The sequence below is a fragment of the Urocitellus parryii genome, chromosome 4, assembly GCF_045843805.1.
Source record: "Urocitellus parryii isolate mUroPar1 chromosome 4, mUroPar1.hap1, whole genome shotgun sequence".
Taxonomy (NCBI): Eukaryota; Metazoa; Chordata; class Mammalia; order Rodentia; family Sciuridae; genus Urocitellus; species Urocitellus parryii.
In genome coordinates, this window is record NC_135534.1 from 84543912 (window position 1) to 84565259 (window position 21348).

At 43.7% G+C, this 21348-nt stretch overlaps 1 protein-coding gene across 1 annotated transcript in view; it reads left to right on the top strand.

Annotated features, from left to right (window-relative positions):
- Positions 1-2899: 2899 nt before the first annotated feature.
- Positions 2900-21348, top strand: part of Endod1 (endonuclease domain containing 1) — a 29355-nt gene continuing 10906 nt past the window's right edge. The window contains exon 1 of the mRNA XM_026396115.2: positions 2900-3322. Coding sequence (XP_026251900.1) covers positions 3023-3322 — 300 coding nt within the window. The 5' untranslated portion in view covers positions 2900-3022. The remainder of the gene's footprint in view (positions 3323-21348) is intronic.

Consider the following 21348-nt stretch of genomic DNA (forward strand, 5'->3'; position numbering starts at 1 on the left):
CTGCCTGCATAGTTTGTTCCAGATATTGGGGGTTAAGATATTTGTAATTTGCAAAAGTAACTTAAAAATTTTAATATAATTTTATCCTTGGGAGGCAAGTCCACAAAAAGAATCTCTTTGTCTTGTACTGTAAACTAGAAGATAAACTAGGCAAACTCATTAGTGGGATGGGCACATGTTCTGTGTGTATGTGTTCAGCCACTGATGGGGACTGGAGAAACTCAAATCTGCCATAGAAGGTGGCAGGTAGGGACAGAGATTCTTATGCTTATTATAAAGAGGCAGGAATCAAGAAATTTTTGAGAAACAGTGAATTAAAGTCCCACAGATACTTCAGTCATATGGGCCAACAATTATAGTGTTATAATGTATCTGTTAGTTGAAGTACAATATAATCATGCATTTGACCTCTATTATTTGGGACTTTGTGGCAGCTTCTATGATCCAGAGATTAAGGAGACACTGCCTTTCCCTCATGAGTATACATCTAGTGGAAACGACACACATAGGAATCATTATTGTCTTAACATGATAAGTACCACAATAGACTCACAGTTAAGGAGCATAGAGAAGACAGCTATTGACTCCTAGTTATTGAATTGTTTTATACAGTTCTGTAGGATTGATACTGTAAAACCTACAAGCCTTCAAGCATTGCAGGAGAGGCATCACTTCCATGAGAGGAATCTGACTGAGGCCTACAAGGATGAGATGACTCGACCGAGATACTACTACCAGATACCCAGAGTCATCACCCCAAATCAAAGGGGCGCTAACTTTAGCCTTTTCTGTGACAACACAGTAAATGTGTCTTTTTTTCTTAAATTGATATACAAATTTAGGTTTCATTTCAGGGACTAAATCTAGTCAACATTTCCAGGCCCTGGAATTTGTAACAAATTTGTTAAATTTCAAAGAATGTTCTCAACCTCCAGATTAGACTTAAAGGAAAGGCCATACTTGGGAATCAGAGACCTACTCTAAATTTATTCAGGACTCAACATTTATCTCTTCAGGCAAGTGTCAACACACTCTGGTCCTCAGCTTCCCAAGCAGTAAGATTAGATAATAAGATGTCAGTAGAGGAAGCTGGCACTATCTCTGGCTCTATCTTTATCATCAGCACCCTAGTCCAAGTTACCATCTCTCATCTGGATTATTGCAATTGTTTTTTCATTCATTCTAGATCACTCTAATCTACTAGTCTTAGAAAGCAAATGTGATTGTATAACCATCATTGAAAAGATCAAAACCCTCCACATGATTTATAATATTCTTTCCAAACTGCACATCATGAACCATGAGTGGATCATAGAAATAATTTCATGAGTCATCACCAGCACTTTAAAAAAATATATATATATATAAAATAAAGTAGAAGAGAGATATAAGAATGCAGTGGCAATGATGAGTGTTTTACTCAGCTTTTCCCCACAGTGACCAAAGTACCTGAGAAGAACAATTCAGAGGAGAAAAAGATTATTTTGGTTCATGGTTTCAAAGGTTCAGTCCATGGTCCTTGAACTCCATTGCTCTGGGCCTGAGTGAGGCAGAACATTTTGGTGGAAGGGCATGGCAGAAGAGAGCTGCTCTGCTCAGGCAGGGGAAAAGGGAAGGGGGAGAGGGGGAGGGAATGAGGGAGAAGGGGAGGGAGAGAGATAAAGAGAGAGAAAGGGTCCAGGACAGATCTGGCCATGTCCCATTTGTCTATAATTACTACCCAGTAGACCATTCAGCTATCAATCAATTAATCTAGCAAATGTATTAATCTGCTGATGAAGTCAGAGCCCTAATCATTGCCTAAAAGTCCCACTTCTGAAATGGTGTTGGTGACCCTGCTTCCAACACTTTCCCCAAGCTTTTCAGGGAGCGTTTCAGATCCAAACCATAACAATAAGCATAAGAACTATTTAATAAAACGTGAGGGCCCAAGCCTACTGAGTGATATGATCTCTGTCTCCTAGCTCCATTTCCTCTAATCTCTGTCCAGTTCTTTGCTCTATCCACAACAATCTTCCTTAAGTTCCTCCAACAAATCATGCTTCCTTCTTCAGGAAGACCCCTTATGTGCTGTTTTCCTCTTCTCTAGTACATACCAACCTTCAGGTCTCAACTCAGGTGCCACTTTTTCAGGCAAACTTTCCCAGACTATATCTTGAACCCTTATAAGGGTCAGATTCCCACAGTTCCTGTTCGTTTTCAAATTATTATTATTTATTTAATAGCACGCTTCTTTGGTTAGCGACAATCTTTTCCATTAGGCTGGGGTCTACACGGCTGCAGGGACCCTGCTCTTGTTTAGCATTGTAGTAACCCAGTGCCTAACTCCCCAGGGCACCTAGGTATTCAGAGGAGTAATGACTAACCTGTCAGCCAAGGATGCTGGCTGCTCTTTCTTAGCGTCGGTTTGGTTTCTCGTGCTTGCACTAAGTAATCCACTGCTGGGCTGTACTGTCAGCCTAGGTTAGCAACTTCCTTTAACAGGATTCCTTAACTTGGATGTTAGTGAGGAAGGGGAGACTGAGCTTCATCTGGTTTCAGGAGGAGTCTGCTCACCCGATCCAGAGAGCCAGAGCTCCAAGAGCATCTCACGCCGCCCTTTGCATCCCTGGGGGCCCGTGGGCCGCGTTTGATCAGAGGCTTCTAAGCATCACGCCTAGGCGACCAGCCCGTTCCAGCCCCTCGGACTAGGCCAGCCCGTTCAGACCTTCCACTCTTCGCCGTGCGCACACCCCTGGTATGCTGGACCCAGGCAGTGGCGGCAGGTGACCAGCCTCTCTAGGTTGGGGTGCTTCCACGGAGCCTCTGCAGCCATCTTCTGGGACGCAAAGGAGGAGGCAGAAAGGGGGCGGGGCCTTTGTACGGCCCGCCCCCACCGCTGGAGCCGCCCTGCCTGTCTCTGCTGTGCGCAGCGCCCGGGTTTGGACTTCCCCTCCCAGCTCTGCTCGGCGGCGTTGCGCGCTCCCAGCCCAGCCCGCAGAGCCAGCTCCGCGGCCGCCCCGCCGCGCTCTCAGAGGCCGCCATGGGCACCGCGCGCTGGTTCGCGCTGGGCAGCCTCCTGGCCCTGGCGGGGCTGCTGGAAGGCCGGCTTGTGGGCGAGGAAGAAGCTGGTTTTGGCGAATGCGACAAATTTTTCTATGCCGAGACACCTCCTGCCGGGCTGGCTGCCGATTCCCACGTGAAGATCTGTCAGCGCTTCCAGGGCTCCGAGCGTTTTGCCACCCTATACAACACCCGCGATCGCATCCCAGTGTTCTCAGCATTCCGTTCCGCGCGTCCCGCGCCTGGCAGCGCGGAGCAGCGCTGGCTGGTGGAGCCGCAGGTAAGCGAGGTGGTTCCCTAGCCGGGCGGGGCGCCTGGGCCAGCCTCGAAGGGGGGGCTTTGTCGTACCGCCAGGGGCAGTGCCAGGAAAGGCAGTCCTTCACGCCTTTGATATCTTGGACCCCGGTTTCGGATCCACCCCATTGCGCTCGCGTAGTTACAACTAGCCTCACCCATGACGAAGCTACAATAAAAGCTGACGGTCTTGGAGCCTTCATTAGAGCCGCAGGGGAGGGAGGTCCCCTGGGGAGGTGGTTCTCCTTACATGTTGGCGCAGACATCTGCAATGTCTCCTTCGTTTCCTGAGTAGCGTGGAGTGTGAGACCAAGACCTAGGAGACCGTGCAGATCCGCGGGAAGCTTAGGAGGGCCACTCACAGGCCTGGGTTCATGTCATTGCTTCAGAATTCATTTGGGGTTGGGTGAGCATTTTCATACCCATTTTACAGAAGAGAAGATAGATGCTCAGGCCGGTGAAGAGTTTCTGATAACCTACCAGCTGGTAAGATCTGGCAGGTCTTGTGGTTAGACTGTCACTACCTTTTCTTCTAAGGAAAGCTTCTTCAAAGCCCATCCTAGTGTAGAAATGCTTCCCTCTACACGCAACAATGAGTACATTAGATCTGAAGTTGTATTGAATTAGAACAATAAAATAACGGCATGAGTTTTTAGAAATGCCATGGAATAGTTACAAATGGTAGCGAAACATTGATTATCTCCAACTGCTGGGAAGGAGAAACCAGTTTTTCCTGACTCTTTACATCTATATTATCAGGCCACTTGGGAATCATGTAACCTTTCATGTGGTTCTGTCTGGTGATAGTGACCAAACATGCCAAGAGGCCCTCAGAGGCCCTCAGTACCTGCTGGCCTGTGCCTAACACATCCTGGTTCACCTCTATCGGTTGGCTTCCTCTCCAGAACATTCATTCCTGTTGGGCTTTGACCTCTCACCCCATCAGAGCTGCCAGGGGGAGAGTTGTCACATAGCCCTCAGTTCCTGATGGCCATAGCTGCCTAGTACCAGGTGAACAGCCAACTGGCTTTCAGATTCCTCATTCAGAGCCTTCGGGTTGAAATCTCATTGAGACGTTTCTAGCGCTGAGATATTGGCCAGGTCTCAAGCAATCTGCAATCTGATTTCCTTACCTTCTCCATGTCCTTTCACCAATTTTATCTGAGGACCTATGAAATCGGGTATGTGAAAAAGACTGTGTACATTCTTAAGACATTTTAGTTTAAAATTAGTGTCCCCCACATATGCACTAAGAGCTCGAATACTATGTGACCTCCAGCTCCTTATTATGTACCGTGATTGTGGGCCTAGAAAGAAAATAGGTGGCCTGATCCTTTCTTCTTGAGGATCTCTTGCAGATGCAATGTACACAGTAAGAAGTCATGGGAATGCATGCTGAACAAATATCAGTTAAATTCAAAATCATTTAGTAGGCACTTGCTGTATGCCAGACATTTAGTATACCAGAGAAACTCTAGATATATTCAATGTATGACTCCAGAACTCAAGGGCTTCCTAGTTTGTAGGTGGGTTTTTTTGCACGGAGAGGTGATGTAGCATCTGATTAGACACACAGTGTGGGATCAAATCCTATTTCCTCCCTTGAGTGGCTATAAACTGGGGCAAGTTAACTTGGAGATAATAACACTAGTTATTAGCAGTAGTTATGAGGATTAAATGATAAAGTTCTCAGGGAGGTGTCTAATACATAAGCATTAGATGTTACTGTGACATAAGCAAAAAGCCATAATTTAATAAAGGTAAACAAAGTCCTACTAGATTTAATCTGTCTTTAAAGTGATAGGGGGCAAAGCCTTGGAGTCAGGATGACATTTGTGCTATTCCTGGAAGGATAAGGTAAAGTTCAGAAGGGAGATGAGGAGGAATGCATTTTAAAACTGAGGAAACATGAGCAACATAGGCAGATTCAGGGCTTATTGGGAGTGGTTGGAACAGGTAAACCATAGAAGTGAGTAGGTTATTACATTGCACTCAGGTGCTCAGAATACAGGGAAATCATGGAAGGGAGGGGCCAGGTAGGAAGGAATCATCAAGGAAGGCTTAGGGAGGCAGAGCAGTTTATAAAGTATTTGAAGGAGTCATAAGGGACATGATATGGCAGAGAAGAAGTGGAGAGGACTGTCACAGAGGTAGTAGAGATCTTGGGCGTGGAAATGAGGGTTGGGATTGGAAAGATAAAAGAGTATGCTGAGGGAGGGGAAATAGTTCCAGATGGCAGTTAAGAGATGAGAGATACAGTGGTTCTGAAAAGTACTGGAGGCCAGAGTACCCACCCTGCTGGGGAGATCAGAATGGCCTGGGAGCTGAGAACTGCAGGATGCTTTTTCCTGCAAGATAAACAGGCTCCCTGTGCCATCCTCCACCCTGAGGTCATTGGGACAGAGAGGGAGGAAAGAAGAGAGATGGCGATAAGGAGGTTCAGGAGGACTACAGAGCGCATTGCAGCAAACCTGAGACCTGCCTGTCAACCAAGGTCCCCACTGCAGAGAGCAGCTCAGGGCTCAGTATGTACTTCTAGCTGCTTCCAAGCAATTTATAGTGCCAAGTTGCCTTGTTCCCAAATCATCTTCTTCTGAGGTCAGCATTACGAAGAGGCCCAGCAGACAGGGGAGGAAGAGGCAGGCGAGCAAAGGAGCCCAGTGCTGATGAGCCAGGCAGGGCTGCACCAACACGGGGATCCTCAGCAGCTTTCAAGGCTGGCCCACAGTTCCCCTTTGAAAAAAAGCTTCTAAATCAAAGATCACAGAAAATTATTACTCGTGCTCAAAACCTTTAAGGTATTGGCTGCCTGACATCATCAGGACAAAGTTCAAACTGCAGAACGCCTTTACAAGGCCCTGCATAGCCTGGCTTCTGACTCTGGCTCCAGCCCTGTTTCTTACCACACCTCACCTTCACATTTATATCCAAGATGCCTGGAGCTCCTCTCCTAAGCCATGCTGTTGCCAGTCTGTTTCTTTGCTGCTGCTGATTCCCTTTGCCCTGAATGCTCTTTGTATACTTCCTCCATCCTGCCTTTACTTCCTCTCCCTGCTCCAATCTTTATGACTCTGCTATTGGGTTTCCTCATCCAGAAAGATTTCCTCACCTGTTGTGGATCCATCTCCTGAGTCAGGCCCAACTCTTCACTTCTCTTATAATTTCTCCAATTTTGAACTTATAGCATTTTATAATTAATTACCTGCTTATCTATCTGTCCTGGCAGCTGGATCCCCGAAGGCTAAGAACTGCATTTTATTGCTTATTGTATTCCTAGTGCCTAGCACATAGAAAGCACTTAATAAGTGTTAAATAAAAGAATTTGTTTAGAATAAAGTAGTTAGGATAATCTATCAGGCAGCAGTGGTAAGATGTTCTGCTTGTCTTTTCTCAGCAAGGAGCTTCCTGTTTCAGAAGCTTGTCCCTGTGACTGGCCAGCCACCCCTGTTACAGACATGTTCCATATGCAGAGCTGGAACAATCCTCAAAGGCCACCCCATCAGTCCTTGCTCTGACCTTTGGAATTATCCCAAATGATTTGGATCTCTTCTCTGCATACCAGTCCTTTGGCATTGGATACAGGATCTCATGTCTGCTCACGCTGTAAGAGTTTAAAAAGAGACCTGAGGAGCAGAAATTTAAAGAGAAACCAAAATAAATAAATAAATAAAAACCACAGGCGCCTGTTGTGGTTTTATGTGGAATTTCACCTTTAATTTGAAAATATAGATAAGATGTGAAAGGGATAGGAGATGTGTTCCCATCTGGCATGATGGAGATGGGCTGAAAGGTTTTCATTCTGGTCTCCAGGAACCTGAGACTTGGGATCTGATTAATGCATGGGACTTTAAACCATTCAGCTCAGCTCCTTTCCATGATGCCTTTCTTAAGTACATTCATGCCAGAAAACAAAATATAAGGCCTTATCATTTTCTAAATATGAATGCTAGAAGGAATTGGCCTTATATTCAGTAATAACAGTGTCCATTTATTCAGTCTTACCAAAATACTGCAAGGTAGATGTGTGAGGTAGATAGGAAATTGGTGCAGAAAGCTAGTTGTGGTATCTAAGGTCATGCAGCTTGGATTTGAATGCATGGCTAATTGCTCTTAGGCCTCTGCTCTTTTTATACATCATGGGTATTCTCCCATTTCACAATGGATCCACTGCATTGGTGGTGTTAGGACTTTAATTATCATCTTTTAAATGAGAATCCTAATCTCAACTCCATTTCTGTTTCTCAGAAATCAAAGGACAAATGGGAGCACATATTTGAAAGCATAAACATTGTTCAAGTTGCAGTGTTTCTAGGGTGAAGAGGATATTTTGATCAACTGAAAAAGCATTTTCCTAGAGAGCATAATAAGGTCATATTTCAAGTCTCAGTAAATGCATATAAAGTTTTCACAAGTTAGAATCTTGATTAAGTCCCTGATCTCTAATTTCCACCAATGGCTTCTTGCTTACACACCCTGAAATACTTAAAAACACTTTTTAATGGATTCTAAACCTCAGATCTCTTCATCACATCAGAGGACAGATACATAGAAGACATCATAACTTAAATTTCTGTGTAAGGAAGCAGTGAATAGGACAATACTGATTCTTACTTCCTATTTAGACACTTGATTCAGACTGCTGCTGTGCCATTACAGGCTATATGTGACCTTAAATTCTTCCATACCTGTTTTTCTAGTTGGTTTATTAAAGATAATAACAATGTTTACCTTATAGAGTGGTTGTGACAACTCAACAAGAATAACACATGTAAGCATAGTAGTTGGAATATAGTGAGGTCTTGATAAATATTAATCTGAATACTTTTCAAAGATCTTACTCTGACAGATGGTAGACATATACAGACAGATAAATAGACACGCACACAGAATGTTGGAGTAGATAGGTGACTGCTGCAATTCTACAAAATGCTCCTAAAATGCAAAACATTTATCTGTGTATCATCTCAGATGCTTGACCTATGTCCCTCATTCCTGTAAGTGCTCAGAAAATGCATGGTGAGAGATTTGATTAAGCAAAAGGTTGAATAAACAGATAGGTAGACAGAATTAGGTGATTAAAAAACAAACAAACAAACAGGGCTGTGGCAGTGACTCAGCGATAGTGCACTTGCCTGGCATATGTGAGGCACTGGGTTTGAGTCTCAGCACCACACATAGTTGTCTATCAACAACTAAAAAATAAATAAATAAATATATAAAAAGAAAAGAAAAAACAGTAACAACCAGTTACCAGAGATATCTTCGCCCCCTTTGTCTCAAGCAATGAAGAGCGTGTTGTCATGAAACAGTGAGCAGTGGCATTCTGGTCTATTATGCTGAGTCTGGGTAAGACTGGGAAGCACCTGGCTCTAGAGGATGGTTCAAGGTCACTCACTCACCCCTTGTTCTGTGATGCAGAGAACAGTCCCTCCTGCTGCCCTTCGTTGCTTTTTTCTCCTTTCTTGGCTTTGTCCTTTTTTATTTTATTTTTTTTTTGTCCTTTGTTGTTGTCTTTGAATTTGGCGTTCCCATTTGTTTCACACACAGATCATGTTCAGGAGCAAGTTAAGGTTTTTGCCTCCTATTGGCAGAATGTTTTAGGGACATTTTGTTCGGAAAAAGATCAGTGTTGATAATTCTCTATTCTTTGGGTTCGAACAAATTTTGACAATCCAGGAAAGGAAATATCATTTATTGATCCTTTACTATATGCAAACGTCTTCACAACCTGACTTATCTACATAATGACTTTAGGTATCATGATCCATGCTCTGTAGTTTAGGAATCTGAAGTTCTTGGAGGTTCAGTCGAGTATCCAAGGTCACCCAGCTGTTGGATGGCAGAGCCCAGACTGGAGCTTTGACCCATTGCAAAGGTTTTAGCTCTTTCTTCTTTATCATGCTTCTTTGCAGTTAAAATGCCTGAATCCAAACTGACGAACTGGATTTGTTCTTTTATTTTTATTTTCCTGAATTAATCCAGTTCTTGGGATGATTTATGACTTCATCCCTATATACTATTCTGAAAATCCCAGCTTCAGATTGCTGTTATCTTAGTTGCCTGTAGATTTTATTCTTTGGGTTTTTAATTTCTCTCTCTCTCTCTCTGTCTCTCTCAACTTTAAACTCTAAAAGTAAAAATATGAAAACACACACACACACACACACACACAAATCTTTCCACTTGCCAGTAGCTCTTATTTCTGGTAGTCTGGTCTTGTTCCTAGAATTTCTGTCCAAGAATACTGGTTTTTTATTTTCCTTCTCCACCATGCATTTCATATCCTTTGAATGGTTACTTGCCCTTATATTCCACAAAACTTTACATCTATCATAGCAATATTGCATTGCTGCTGGTATATCTCTGTGGCTATAGAAAGGAAGGAGAAATAAAAGAAAGAAACTGATTCATAGGCTGAACAAGAACAGAAGTACTGTTTAGTATTCCAATCATGTTTTTGTTGACCCAGTGCCTGAAAGAAGTGTGGCTCAATCAAAATAAGTCAAGTCAAGCTGAGAGCATTTTATATTTTTAATCAAAACTGAAAACTGGAGTACCTTTCATTTTGCAGAACAAACAGAAGACTGCATGCAGGTCCTTGTCTTGAGGTTTGATTGACCTTCAGTTAGCAGGGACAATCAGCAGCTTTAACAAAGCCCTGGGTTCTCTGTTGTTTATCTCATTTAGACAACAGATGTTTATTGAGCCTCTGCTGTGTGTCAGGCACTATACTTAGCAATGGGAATAGATCAGTGAACCAGACAAAAAATTACCTATTATCATGAGGTTTAGTAACTCATAGAGGATACAGATGACAAATAAACAAGTAAAAAAACATACCTAGCATGTTAAATAGTTTTAAATGCTAAACAGAAAAATAAAGTAAGGAAAGAGATTACAAGCTATCAGGGCAAAGGTGAAGTTTAAAAATGTTTCCTGGGAAGATATCTTTGAGGAGGCAACTTTGGGGTACGGATCTGAAAGAAGTGACAAAGCCAATCATGCAGATATCTGGGGTAAGAACATTCAGGTAGAAGGAAGACTAAGTAAGGGCAAAGGCCCTGAGGTCTGTGTGATCCTTGTGTTTGAGGAAGAACTAAGAGGTCAATGTGGCTAGAGAATGATAAAAGAGAAGAGTGGCAGGAAATGAGGTCAGAAAGGTGGGAAGAGGGATGGCGGATCATTCAGGTCCTTCTAGGACAGTTTGTAAGAAATTTGATTGCTCCTCTGTGAAACAGGAAGCCATCGTGCAAGGTTCTGAGCATAGGGTTTTGACCTGATCTAACTTAGATTGTAATAGAATCATTTTGGCTATGGTATTAAGAACAGACTTATGGGATTGAGGACAGAAGTGGAGAGACCAGTTAGGGGTTTCAGTAATCTGGCAAGAGACAGTGGTGGCTTGACCAAGGTGTAGCAATCTGTTTGGCAGGATGGTGACTCTGTAGTTCTGGATGTCTTTTGAAAGAACCAAGGATCTTTGTGGGGAGATAAAGGGAGGTGTCACAGATGACTCAAGGGGTTGGGCTCACGTAGCCAAAAGAATGGAATTTCTGTGAATAAGATGAGGCTTTATAAAGGAGGATCATAAAACTCCTTTGATCATAGAAGTAAGAACAAAATAGTGGTTACCAGAGGCTGGAAGGTGAGGAAATGGGGAACCGTCACTCACTGTGACAATGGACAAATAAGTTCTAGGTATCTATAGTACTGCATGTGCCTCTGGTTGACTGTGCTTGTGTTATACACTTCAGAATTTGTCAAGAGGGTAGTTCTCATGTTAAATGTACCGAATGCACACAAAAGAGGAAATGGAGAATAGACAAGGAAACTTTGGGAGGTGTCTGTCACTTTGATGGTGATGATGATATCAGGGTGTTTGCATATGTCCCAAAAGCATCAAATTGTACAGATTAAATATGTACAGTTTTTATATATGAGTCATTCCTCAGTAAAGCTTCAAGTGGAAGGAGAGTATAGTTTCAGACAGGCTAAATGTGAGACACCCTCAGGTATTAACTGGGGTTTCAGGTAAGAGACTTGAGCTCACTGTGTAGCAGAAATTTTTCTAGGATTTTTTTTCCTACATGTAATTTCATGTAATCCTCATATCAACCATAGGAAATAGAGGGTATGGCTATCCTCCCTAGACAGAGGAGGCAAGTGAGGCATAGAGAGGTTAAGTTATTATTCCATGTTCACACAGCTAAGAAGGAGTTGGGGTTTGAACAGGAGCTGTCTGATAACAGCATACCCTGAGTTGCCTCTGTTACCAAACCTGTTAATGCATTGGGTTAATTCTTATTTAACTCTTAAATGAAAAGTTATTTTGAAAGTTCATCTGTTTATTTACTGCTAGGGCAGGTTCCCAGTGCCTCAGCCACATGCCACAGAACAACAGTGGTTCACAGACCCCATCCTTTGTGCCTGCAGGGTTGCAGATCCAATAAATATTGCATTGGACTAAGAGGCCTGCTGCCTGCTTGTGCAATCTTGTTCTCTTCTATCCACCTTGGGCACTTCCTATGATCTCTCCTATGCAGACATTTCCCTTAAGGCATAAGGCATCAGATTCAGGAAGGGGGAATAGATCATTTAAAAACTATGTTAGCTGTGCTCTGTGAGCCACAGGTATTTTTCTTTAGTCTCAGAGAGAATGGCAGAGATGAGAGGGTGGGGATGTGGTGTTGTATCCACAAGGGTGTGGAGAGGCTATTAGCTTGGCCATGGGGTACAGGACTGAGGAGAGCCCAGCTCCTGACTGAATGCCCACTGCCAGGGGAGGTGGGTGCAGACCAACCACACCCTCCCGAGCTGTACCTCTTCAGCAGAGACACAGGACTCATCCACCCTTCAGCCTCAGTCTGTTCAGGAGCCCTTTGATGCCACCAGACAGGCTCCTCAGGGAAGTAAAACCACTGTGAAACTTTATGACCCAGTGATGCAGTGAGTTCTACTTTGGGACAACAGTAGAGGGACTTTGCTCCAACTCAGAAATCCTCCCACCCCCTGCCCCCGTGAAAGTGCCAACATTCTTTCTTCTTTTATGACTGCAGTAACCTAAGTCCTCCACCTTTGTAAGTTCTTACCTTTGTCCTTAATCCTGACTTCAGCGCAGCTTGTCAAATAGGCCTTCCCCGTGTTTGTGAAATGACAGTCTGGTTTTTGGAAATCTGCTTGCCATTATCTTAATGTTAATAACAAGAAAAGGAATTGATCCAAATCAAATATGTTGATTGAATGGACCAGGATGCATGATTAAAGGGACCACATAGGGAAATGGCCACAGTTTTGGAATGCAAAAAGCATGGAAAAAGAACAACAGAGTTCATGAAACACACAAAAAAACTTCTCATTCTTGGATGTTTCTATTTTATATGGCACCATGGTACCCACTATAACAGTGAACTCCTTTGAACATGTGGACTCTTTTGGATAGTTAATGACCTTACTTTCTGCGCCTAAGTTGGTCCAAATTCACTTCTGTAATCTTTGCTCTCTCTACTCTCAAATCCACGCTCCTCTCATCTCTTATCAAGTCTCTGCAAAGCAGCCTGCTGATGTAGCCTATCACTCCTGGTTGTCCTCTGGCTATTCTCCACTCTGAAGCTGAGAAATCCTAACATTCATCTCCTTGCGTCTCCCGTGCCTCTGTGGAAGGAAACCCTTTAGAAATGCCCTGTTTCTCTCCAGATAAAGACACATCTCTTTATCATGGCCCCCAGAGTCTGCCCCCAGAATGATCCACCATTCCCTCTCCAGCTTTTTCTGGAGAAAAAGCTTGTCAGGCCTTTCACTCTGGCCACTGTGGCTTGGTGCTTGGTGGCCTCTCTCTCTCTCTCTCTCTCTCTCTCTCTCTCTCTCTCTCTCTCTCTCTTTCTTTTTTAAATGTCCATGTTTCCTCCCATCACAGGGCCTTTGTACCTGCTGGGTTTTGTTTGTTTGAGCTTTTCATGCTATTCCCACCTAGGTCAACTGCCCCTAATACTCTGCAGTAGCACCTAACACTTTGCCTGTATGTTGCAATTACGTATCTATTTCTGTAACTAAGTACCAATTGAATAGACTCATAACTTCCATCAAGGTAGGGCCAGGACCTCTCATTGCTCATCATTGAATCCTCCTTATCTAACAGGGCATGGCAAACTTTTTCTGCAAATGCCAAATAGCAAACATTTTAGGCTTTGCAGGCTATATAATCTGCAACTATTCAGCTATGCTGTTTTAGCACAGAAACAGCCACAGTCAACATAAGAAAACTTTACTTATGAAAAAGAGGTGGTAGGTTGGATTTGGCTCATGAGCTTTCATTTGCCAACTAGCTACATAATAGTGCTTAGAATGTAAATAACAGTCAACAAGTATTGAATGTTGGACACTTGGCAAATGTGCACTTAATAGTAGAAGTGACATTTGAAAGCTAAACAGCAATCCTGTTTCTATTATAACCTTAGATTTTGAACTGTGGACAATTTTCAACTAAACTTTTTATTATAGTGGTGGTGGTTGTTATTTATGATATTTATATTTTTTATGATTATGAAAGTAACATCCTCATGGTAAAAATATTTTTGAACATTTTAGAGTATATAAAAGATCCCACTTCTCACAGATAGCCAGTCTTCAGTGTGTGTGTGTATATATATAAAACATTCCAGAAATTTTCATCCCACCTGCCTAAAGACACATGTACTATTTCATACTCTTTATTCTAGTTATCAAAGTCTGTGAGACCACAATAAGGAAACTCCTTAAACAATTGTCAACTCATGGACTTGGAGAGGGTGGGGACCCTATTAATGGATGGGTTTGCACATAAATAATTTATTTCATTAAGCATTTTAATTTAGAAATAGAAAACCTGGGAATTTCAAATGAAAAGTTGATTTCATCACATTTTTCTTCCAAGAATATGTCATATATAACTTACAGTTGGCTCAAAACGATGCAGCCCTCTTTCTCCTTTCTGTGTTCTTGCAGAGAGAGGCATTATCTTTTTCCTCTTATAAAGAGAACTCAGATACCCAGGGAATCACTGGTCTGTCCAAAGTCACAAGGCCAGTAAGTGGTAGAGTTGACAGATCTCTACATCTCTAAACTGGTGTTCTGTACTAAACCAGATTGCTAGGGAGCCCAATTCACTATCTGTGGCATGGGGCTAGTAAATTGTCCCTATCCTAGAGAGACTCGAGGAAGATTCAGTGAGGCAGTGTGTGCAGAGGTCACTCTACACTGTGTGAAGCACTCAATTGTAACGTTAACTTTGATGAACAAAGAAGTAACCTTCTCTTCCCACACCATGTGTGCCTTAGACACAACCAGGATGTGTGTGCCAAACTCCCAGGGCTGACCCATAGACATTGCTGAAGTGCCCTTAGTTTCACATACTCCTGCTCTCTTGTCACCTTGACAATGACTGGTTTAAGCCTTTTCTGTGGAATCAGCTGCTCTGCATGATCCTGTTATTGTTATCCATTGAACTCTTCACTTTGGGAAATTTTGGTAGAAATTCCTTCTCTGTTCCCTGGGATGTCTTGCTGATCTGCTTCCAGACTTCTGGCACCAAGACAACTTGTCTCTTCATTTATTCCCCAGTTTTAATCCTGTTATCTAGAAGGTTCCATTGCCTCGTAGTCCCTTGTCCCAGTTCTCTCAGGGGCTTACTGGGTTCTGATAAGAATAGGGCTCCCATATTTCAGGCTTCTTGATACATGAATCATGCATGTACCCAAGCCAATCAGGTGAAGGGCAGGGCTGTCTTAAGATAGCCCTGTAAAATTTAGAGGCACGGGAAAAGAGATGGTTCTCAAAGGAAGCAGAGCCGGAAAACTTCTAGAAAAAAAAAAAAATGGTCACAGAGTGTTCCTTCCGGGTCCTGTGCCCACTCTCCTTCTGTCTCTTTTCTTTTAAACAGCTCTGCTTTCCCACATGTCAGCCTTGCTGCCAACTCTGAGCTGTCTCTGGAGTCTGTGCACGCTTCACTGACTGTTGTTCATCTCTGAGTTTCTTAGAGAAAAGCCAGGCTGATGGTAGCTTTTTTCTGTAGTGGCCATTGCTTGTGACTGGCATGGAGGTGGGTAGGAGGGGTCATGTGTCTTCAGAGATCAGGTCAGAAAAACTCCACTGCCGATGTGATTTCTCAGGACTGGGAGAGTTGGGACCATGGAAAAGATTTCACTGAGCTTGTATCAGCCAGGATCCTGGCTAGAGAAGCAGATGGAACTCAAATAGCTTAAAAAATGGAATTTAATGAAGAAACTGTTTAGAGAGAACTGAAAGAGCCAGCAAGGTATGGTCAAGTGCCTAGAGACTAGCACTGGCGGGAAGCTGTGAGGGGTGGAGTTTGGTGAGAACTGTGGCAGCAGAGAAACCACACAGCCAGGCAGGGAGGGGATGAGCAAGACTCTCTCTCTTTTCCTACCTTTAAGAGAATTCAGATGATACAGTCCTGGAAGTCAGCCTCCGAGTACTCAGAGCAAGGCTGAGGAGTCTGGATCTTGAAAGCAAAAGAGACAGTGCAGTGGAACTGCGAGCCTGGAGCTCCATCTGAACACCCAGGGGAGGATTTAGGTAGCAGAGAAGAAATGTGGAAAGCACCCCCAGCCAGTGGTGGCAGAACCACTGCACAGAGGGAACCAGGAGTGTTGGCATTCCACCCACAGAAGTGGCATGACAGGCAGCTGGGAATGACCTGTTTTGATTGAATATAAAAGAAGGTTTGAGAGATGAGGTTGAAGGAATTTGGGGGGAAGGGTCATGAATGTGCCAGTTTATTATTAACTGGGACTATTACGACTGTTAAAGATGTTAAAATTCAAAAGAGTATAAGTAGCACAGATGGACTTTTCAGTCCATGTATGAATAAGGCAGGAAATCCATATTTGTACTTTTTTTTTTTGGTACTGGGAATTGAACTTGGGGCACTCAATCACTGAGCCACATCCTCATCCCTATTTTGTGTTTTATTTAGCAACAGGGTCTCACTGAGTTGCTTTAGCTCCTCGCTGTAGCTGAGGTGGCTTTGAACTCGTGAGCCTCCTGCCTCAGCCTCCCGAGTGACTGGGATTATAGGAGTGTCCCGCTTTGCCCAGCTTATACAAGTTATATGATCAAATTATTAGCTAATCTAATAGGTGGATGATCCATATGGCCTACAGTATTTTTCTCCTTCCTGTGGCATTATTGTCACAGCCCTTGCAGTCTGTAGATACTGCTCAGCCAGGGCACTCCCCAGGATGATTACAACTTTTGTTTTTCATTGTGGGGCTCATGGATTCCCAACCCCTCATCAGTGCCACCTAGGGTAGAGGTTAGAATGCATATTAGATTAAACCCCCAGGTCTGCTGCACATATCTCTGTTGTGACGTACAAGAATCTGCATGTTTAACAAGGGCCAGCATTCTTCTGATACAAATTGAATTTTGATTATCATTGATTTAAGGAGACATTGCTAATTTTCTGTAGTGGCTGTCAAGGAACGACTTATCCCATCAAAGAGCAATAATAAATGGGAATCTGACAAAGGCCTAGCCCAGTGGCTTCTAATTTGGAATCATATCAGAACCACCTGGGTAACTTGAAAACCATCCTGGTGGGGCTCTTTTTATTATTTATTACTCTGATTTAAGAGGCTTGGGTGAGGCTGACGGTATTTTTAAAGCTTCCAGGTAGCTTTAATGTGCAGCCAGGCATAAGAACCTTTGGTCTTGTCTGAACTGAGAAGGTGGAAAAAATTAGAAATGGAGACTTCTCAATTTAACTGACTTTTCTGAATTCTGTTCCACCTAGTAAATACTAAGAATAATTGCTCTGGAAAAGAAAGCAGAATCCAGAGTGGAAAACAGGCTTCTTGTGAGTAATGAGGAAGGAAACCCAAGAGGACCAGGATGATGTAACCTGAGAAGGTTCTGCCCTCTGGAAAGGTCTTAAAGGAGTAAGGCCTTTTCCTAGGCTGCATTGGAAACTCACTGTGAAAGGAGCAACCAGAGGAGTCCCCCTGGAGGGGAGTCTCTTTGCCCTGGTGGCCCCCCTTGGCCTACCCTCAGGGATTTCTTGGTGGATTTTATTGCCAAATTAGAGTTGGTGCATTTAAAAAAAAAAAAAAAAGGATTTTTTTTTAATGTTTCCAATTTTCAAGAAAAAGAAAAGTCTGAGATGGAAGTGGATACCCTTCCTCTGTCTACATCCGCACAGTTCACCCACTGGGTTCCTCTGGATGTGCACCCCTCAGGCCAGCACTGGAAAGGCCTCATTCTTCCCAAAGCAGGAAGGTGTGTGTGGCCTGGGAGCCCAGAGGAAGGTGATTCACTGGGAGGAAGGTGGAGACACCAGCCTTCAGTCCTTAGTGCCAATCCTTAGAGCCAGAGGGCCAATCAGAAAATGAAAAGCTCTGCATTTCTGTGTCCTAAAAAAAGAAAAAAGAAACAAACAAACAAACAAACAAAGGTGGTGGGGGGATCAGTATCCTTCTAATTTGTCTATAATTTGTCTAAAGCTGTTTCTGTTCCCAAGAGGATAAAGAATATTTTAGATGCCAAGAAGATGACTTTTTTTTTTTTCTTAAATGGGTGGGTCAGGATATGCTTTCCTGAGAGCTGAAAGGCCTCCTGGTCTATTCCTCCTCCAGTGTCTTAATCAGCTGTGCTGATTTTTTGTGTTTTGTTTTTTTCCTTAAAAGCAGCTCTTTCCCTAGCTGGGTTGAGTATTTTCCGTGGTAAGGAGGTTCTCCTGGGACTTCCCCAGATCTCAGGCCTAGTTTGTTATACCATGTGACCTCAGAGGATCTTTATGCCCCCATCCATCTCTGATGAGATTATCTGATGTTCTGATCATCCACTTTACTCAGGGTTCCTTGGAAGGAGGGGCTCTCAGGTCTATCCAATGATGCAGAGGTGATAGCATCTCTTATATCTCTGTGCATCCACACACACCATAATTCACACAGAAACAAAATTGGAACATCCATTGTTCAGTTCACCCTATTATTTATCTTGTTGAAAAATAAAATAACCCCCCAAAGGAAACAGGCTCTTTGTCCCCCACAGAGTTCGTTAGATAGGGGCTCACTTGGTCTTCTCCTGACCACAGGATCTTGTCTGACTCATCCCCTGCATGTGCTTATCTAGTCTCAGCTAAAATTCTCCAGGGGAAGGAAACTCCACCCTCTCCATGGTGACTCATTGCCCAATTTAATAACTGCTTTGATGATCCTTCATCAAGATCACCTTTTCCATGTGGTAGATCATGGGGCAGAAGTAGAGTCTTGTCTGCAAATTGGAGGAAATCCTGTGTGCATCAGAAGATTGTTGTGGAAGTCCAGTGAGATCATCTTTTAACAAATGCCAGTTACTTCCTAATGTGCAGGGCCATCTTGCCAGGTGTGGGAGCAGAACAAACTGACACTAGTCCTGACCCTTGAATTCAGTGGGACAGACAGATGGATAAACGTATGCAGTGACAGACCACCATGGCCTTTGTCTTTGGTAGTCATCCTTCTGACATTGCCCACTCACTTGCATCCTGTGCTCCTGGGCTCTGTCTGCACTCATGCCAGCTGCCTACCACCCACAGGGTCATGCCTGGCCCCTCCTCCTGCTGATGCACTTCTCCTTCTTCCCAACCTTCTCCCCTTCCTTTTCCTCTGAACCCGTCTTGCTCTTCAGCTGCACCTGCTCAGTCCCTTCACGTCAGTAGTGCCATTAGTTATTACCTGAAACTCTCGGCCCCTGTCCACCTGGGTCTGGAGCCTCAATCTGTTTGCATTGACAAAGTTCGCATATTGCATACCCACCACAGCACCTAGACCAGTTCTTCCTCTGCCACTATCTCAGAGCTACAAATCATTTCAGGGGCACAAAAAGTACAAAAGCTGAAGCCCTGGCCTGAGCAGAGCTGACCCTGCCCCACCAGTCTCTGCTGACTTCCCCAGAGCCTCTTTTCTTCTCAGCAGCCCTTCTTTCCTCTAAATTTCCTGGCACAGTGACCTCAGGAGGCTCAAAATCTTCCCTAATCTCCCTGTGCTCAGGCCCCCTGGCTGCCATGGCAGATGCTGACCACCACATCCTGAAGAATTTGCCAGTACCAGCCCCACATTTACCCTTTACTCCTCCCATGGTCTCAGAAGAGAGTCCACTCAGCCTACACTGGCCCCTTTCAATGTGTTCCCCATATACTTGTCCTTATTCTCTGCTCCTCTTATTCCATTATTGCCTTTATCATCATCATCTTCCAAGAGCCCACCTCATGCAGAGCTTGTTAGGAGGACAGAAAAATACAAGAGATGATCCCAACCCTTGAGGAGGCTTCAGTATGTAAAAATACAAGGAGCAAACCCACGGGAGCTCACTCTAGCACACTCATTTCCCCACTCTCTGATAGCTCTTTTCTCTTGACTGTCAAGCCCCCTATTGTACGTGTGTGTGTGTGTGTGTGTGTGTGTGTGTGTGTGTGTGTTTTAAAGCTGACCTTAGTAGCACATTGAGAGTTTCTCTCCCCTCTCTTCCCCCAAGTCGTCCTAGCCCCTCTGTAGAACTTTCTTGTGTTTGGGACATTCTGTCATCCTCTGCCTATTCCCAGGGCTACACTTGTTTTGTTTTCCCATGGCACAGTCACCTGACTGATCTTGGAGATCTTGGCTGGGACTCCTAACTCCTCAGAGGAGCTCCCTTTTATCTGCCACGTCTCTGAAGTATGTCAAAGAATATGCTTCTGAAGGTGGTGTGATTCTAGCCTTAGAGGAGCTAGAAAGAGTGGGCGGAAGGAAGAGAGGAGTGGAGCAGGCTGGTGAGCCGCGTGGGTGCTGACAAGCCCCACATCTCCATCTTTGTGCTTCTGAGGATCATTATCAAAAAGTAACTCCTTTCCCTCCTCAGAGACAAACTCCCCGTGGCAAATCTACACTGTGTGACTCTGGCTCATGAGGTTTGTATGGATTTTGCAGCCCAGCAATCTTTGGGGACAACACTCTACTTCATGCTCCCTGCTCCTCCAGTTCATTGCCCTCTAATTGTTCTAGAGCCTCAAGAATCAGCTTTAAGATGCTCCTTTGTGCACAGAGTCAAGTAACCTCAATCTCCCAATGGCCCTTTCCTTTGTCCCTGCAAAACCTTGTCTCTCAAGCCACGTTTCTGTTGATCTCCTGCCCTTATCCAAGACTTCCCAAACAAGAGGTCCACTCTGTAGCCTCCTTTTGCCAAAATCCACTCACTTCTACCTGCTGAGCCCTGCCACTACTGATCCCTAGTCATCCAAGTCGTGGCCTTTATGTCCACCCTCTGTTTCCCCACTGTGGGAGGTGGCACACAGTGTTGATCAGGCTCTGGTCAAAGTGTTCTCCTGTCTTTACTTCTGACCTGACACCAGGTTAGTATCCTCACAGCTCCATCCTGCCTCTTCTTGTCTTCTCTTGGTGGCCAGAGAGAAGGTTCTCAGTTTACTCCTTGGCTGGTGCTGCTACAGGCATACAGTTAGAAGCTTTAGAATCAGACAAGTGAGGCTTGAGTCTTGGCTTTTCCATGTACTTTTTGGATGACTTCATTGCTGCCCCCTTATCTGACTTATCTGAGTTTCTTTTTTCCCATGTGTGAAAAGCACATGGTCATAATGTCTACCTTCTGGATTATGTGAAGAGTAAATGGGATGCAACAAAATTTTCCGAATTTTTGTTCAGTTGTTTCCAATTAAACCTTGCACTTTTCCTACCGTGAATCCTATTTTCTCAGGCTGCTTGTTCCTGCCTCTAAGCCTTTGTGTAGAAATCTTACTAAACTGTTACTGACCTTTTGATTTCAGTAGATCTATCAAAGTCTAGCACATCCTCCAAGTCTTCCTTCAGGTTTTTTTTTCTTCCCAAGAAGTCTTCTCATAATATAATCATTATGTCCTTCCTTCCACTGAAATTATATTCTTTTCCCCCCTATCATTTATTTAGTGTTGGATATAATCTTTATTATGCTGTTGTTTTTCTCTTGAATTTCTATTTAACTTTGTATCTGTATCTTCTTTCCATAAAT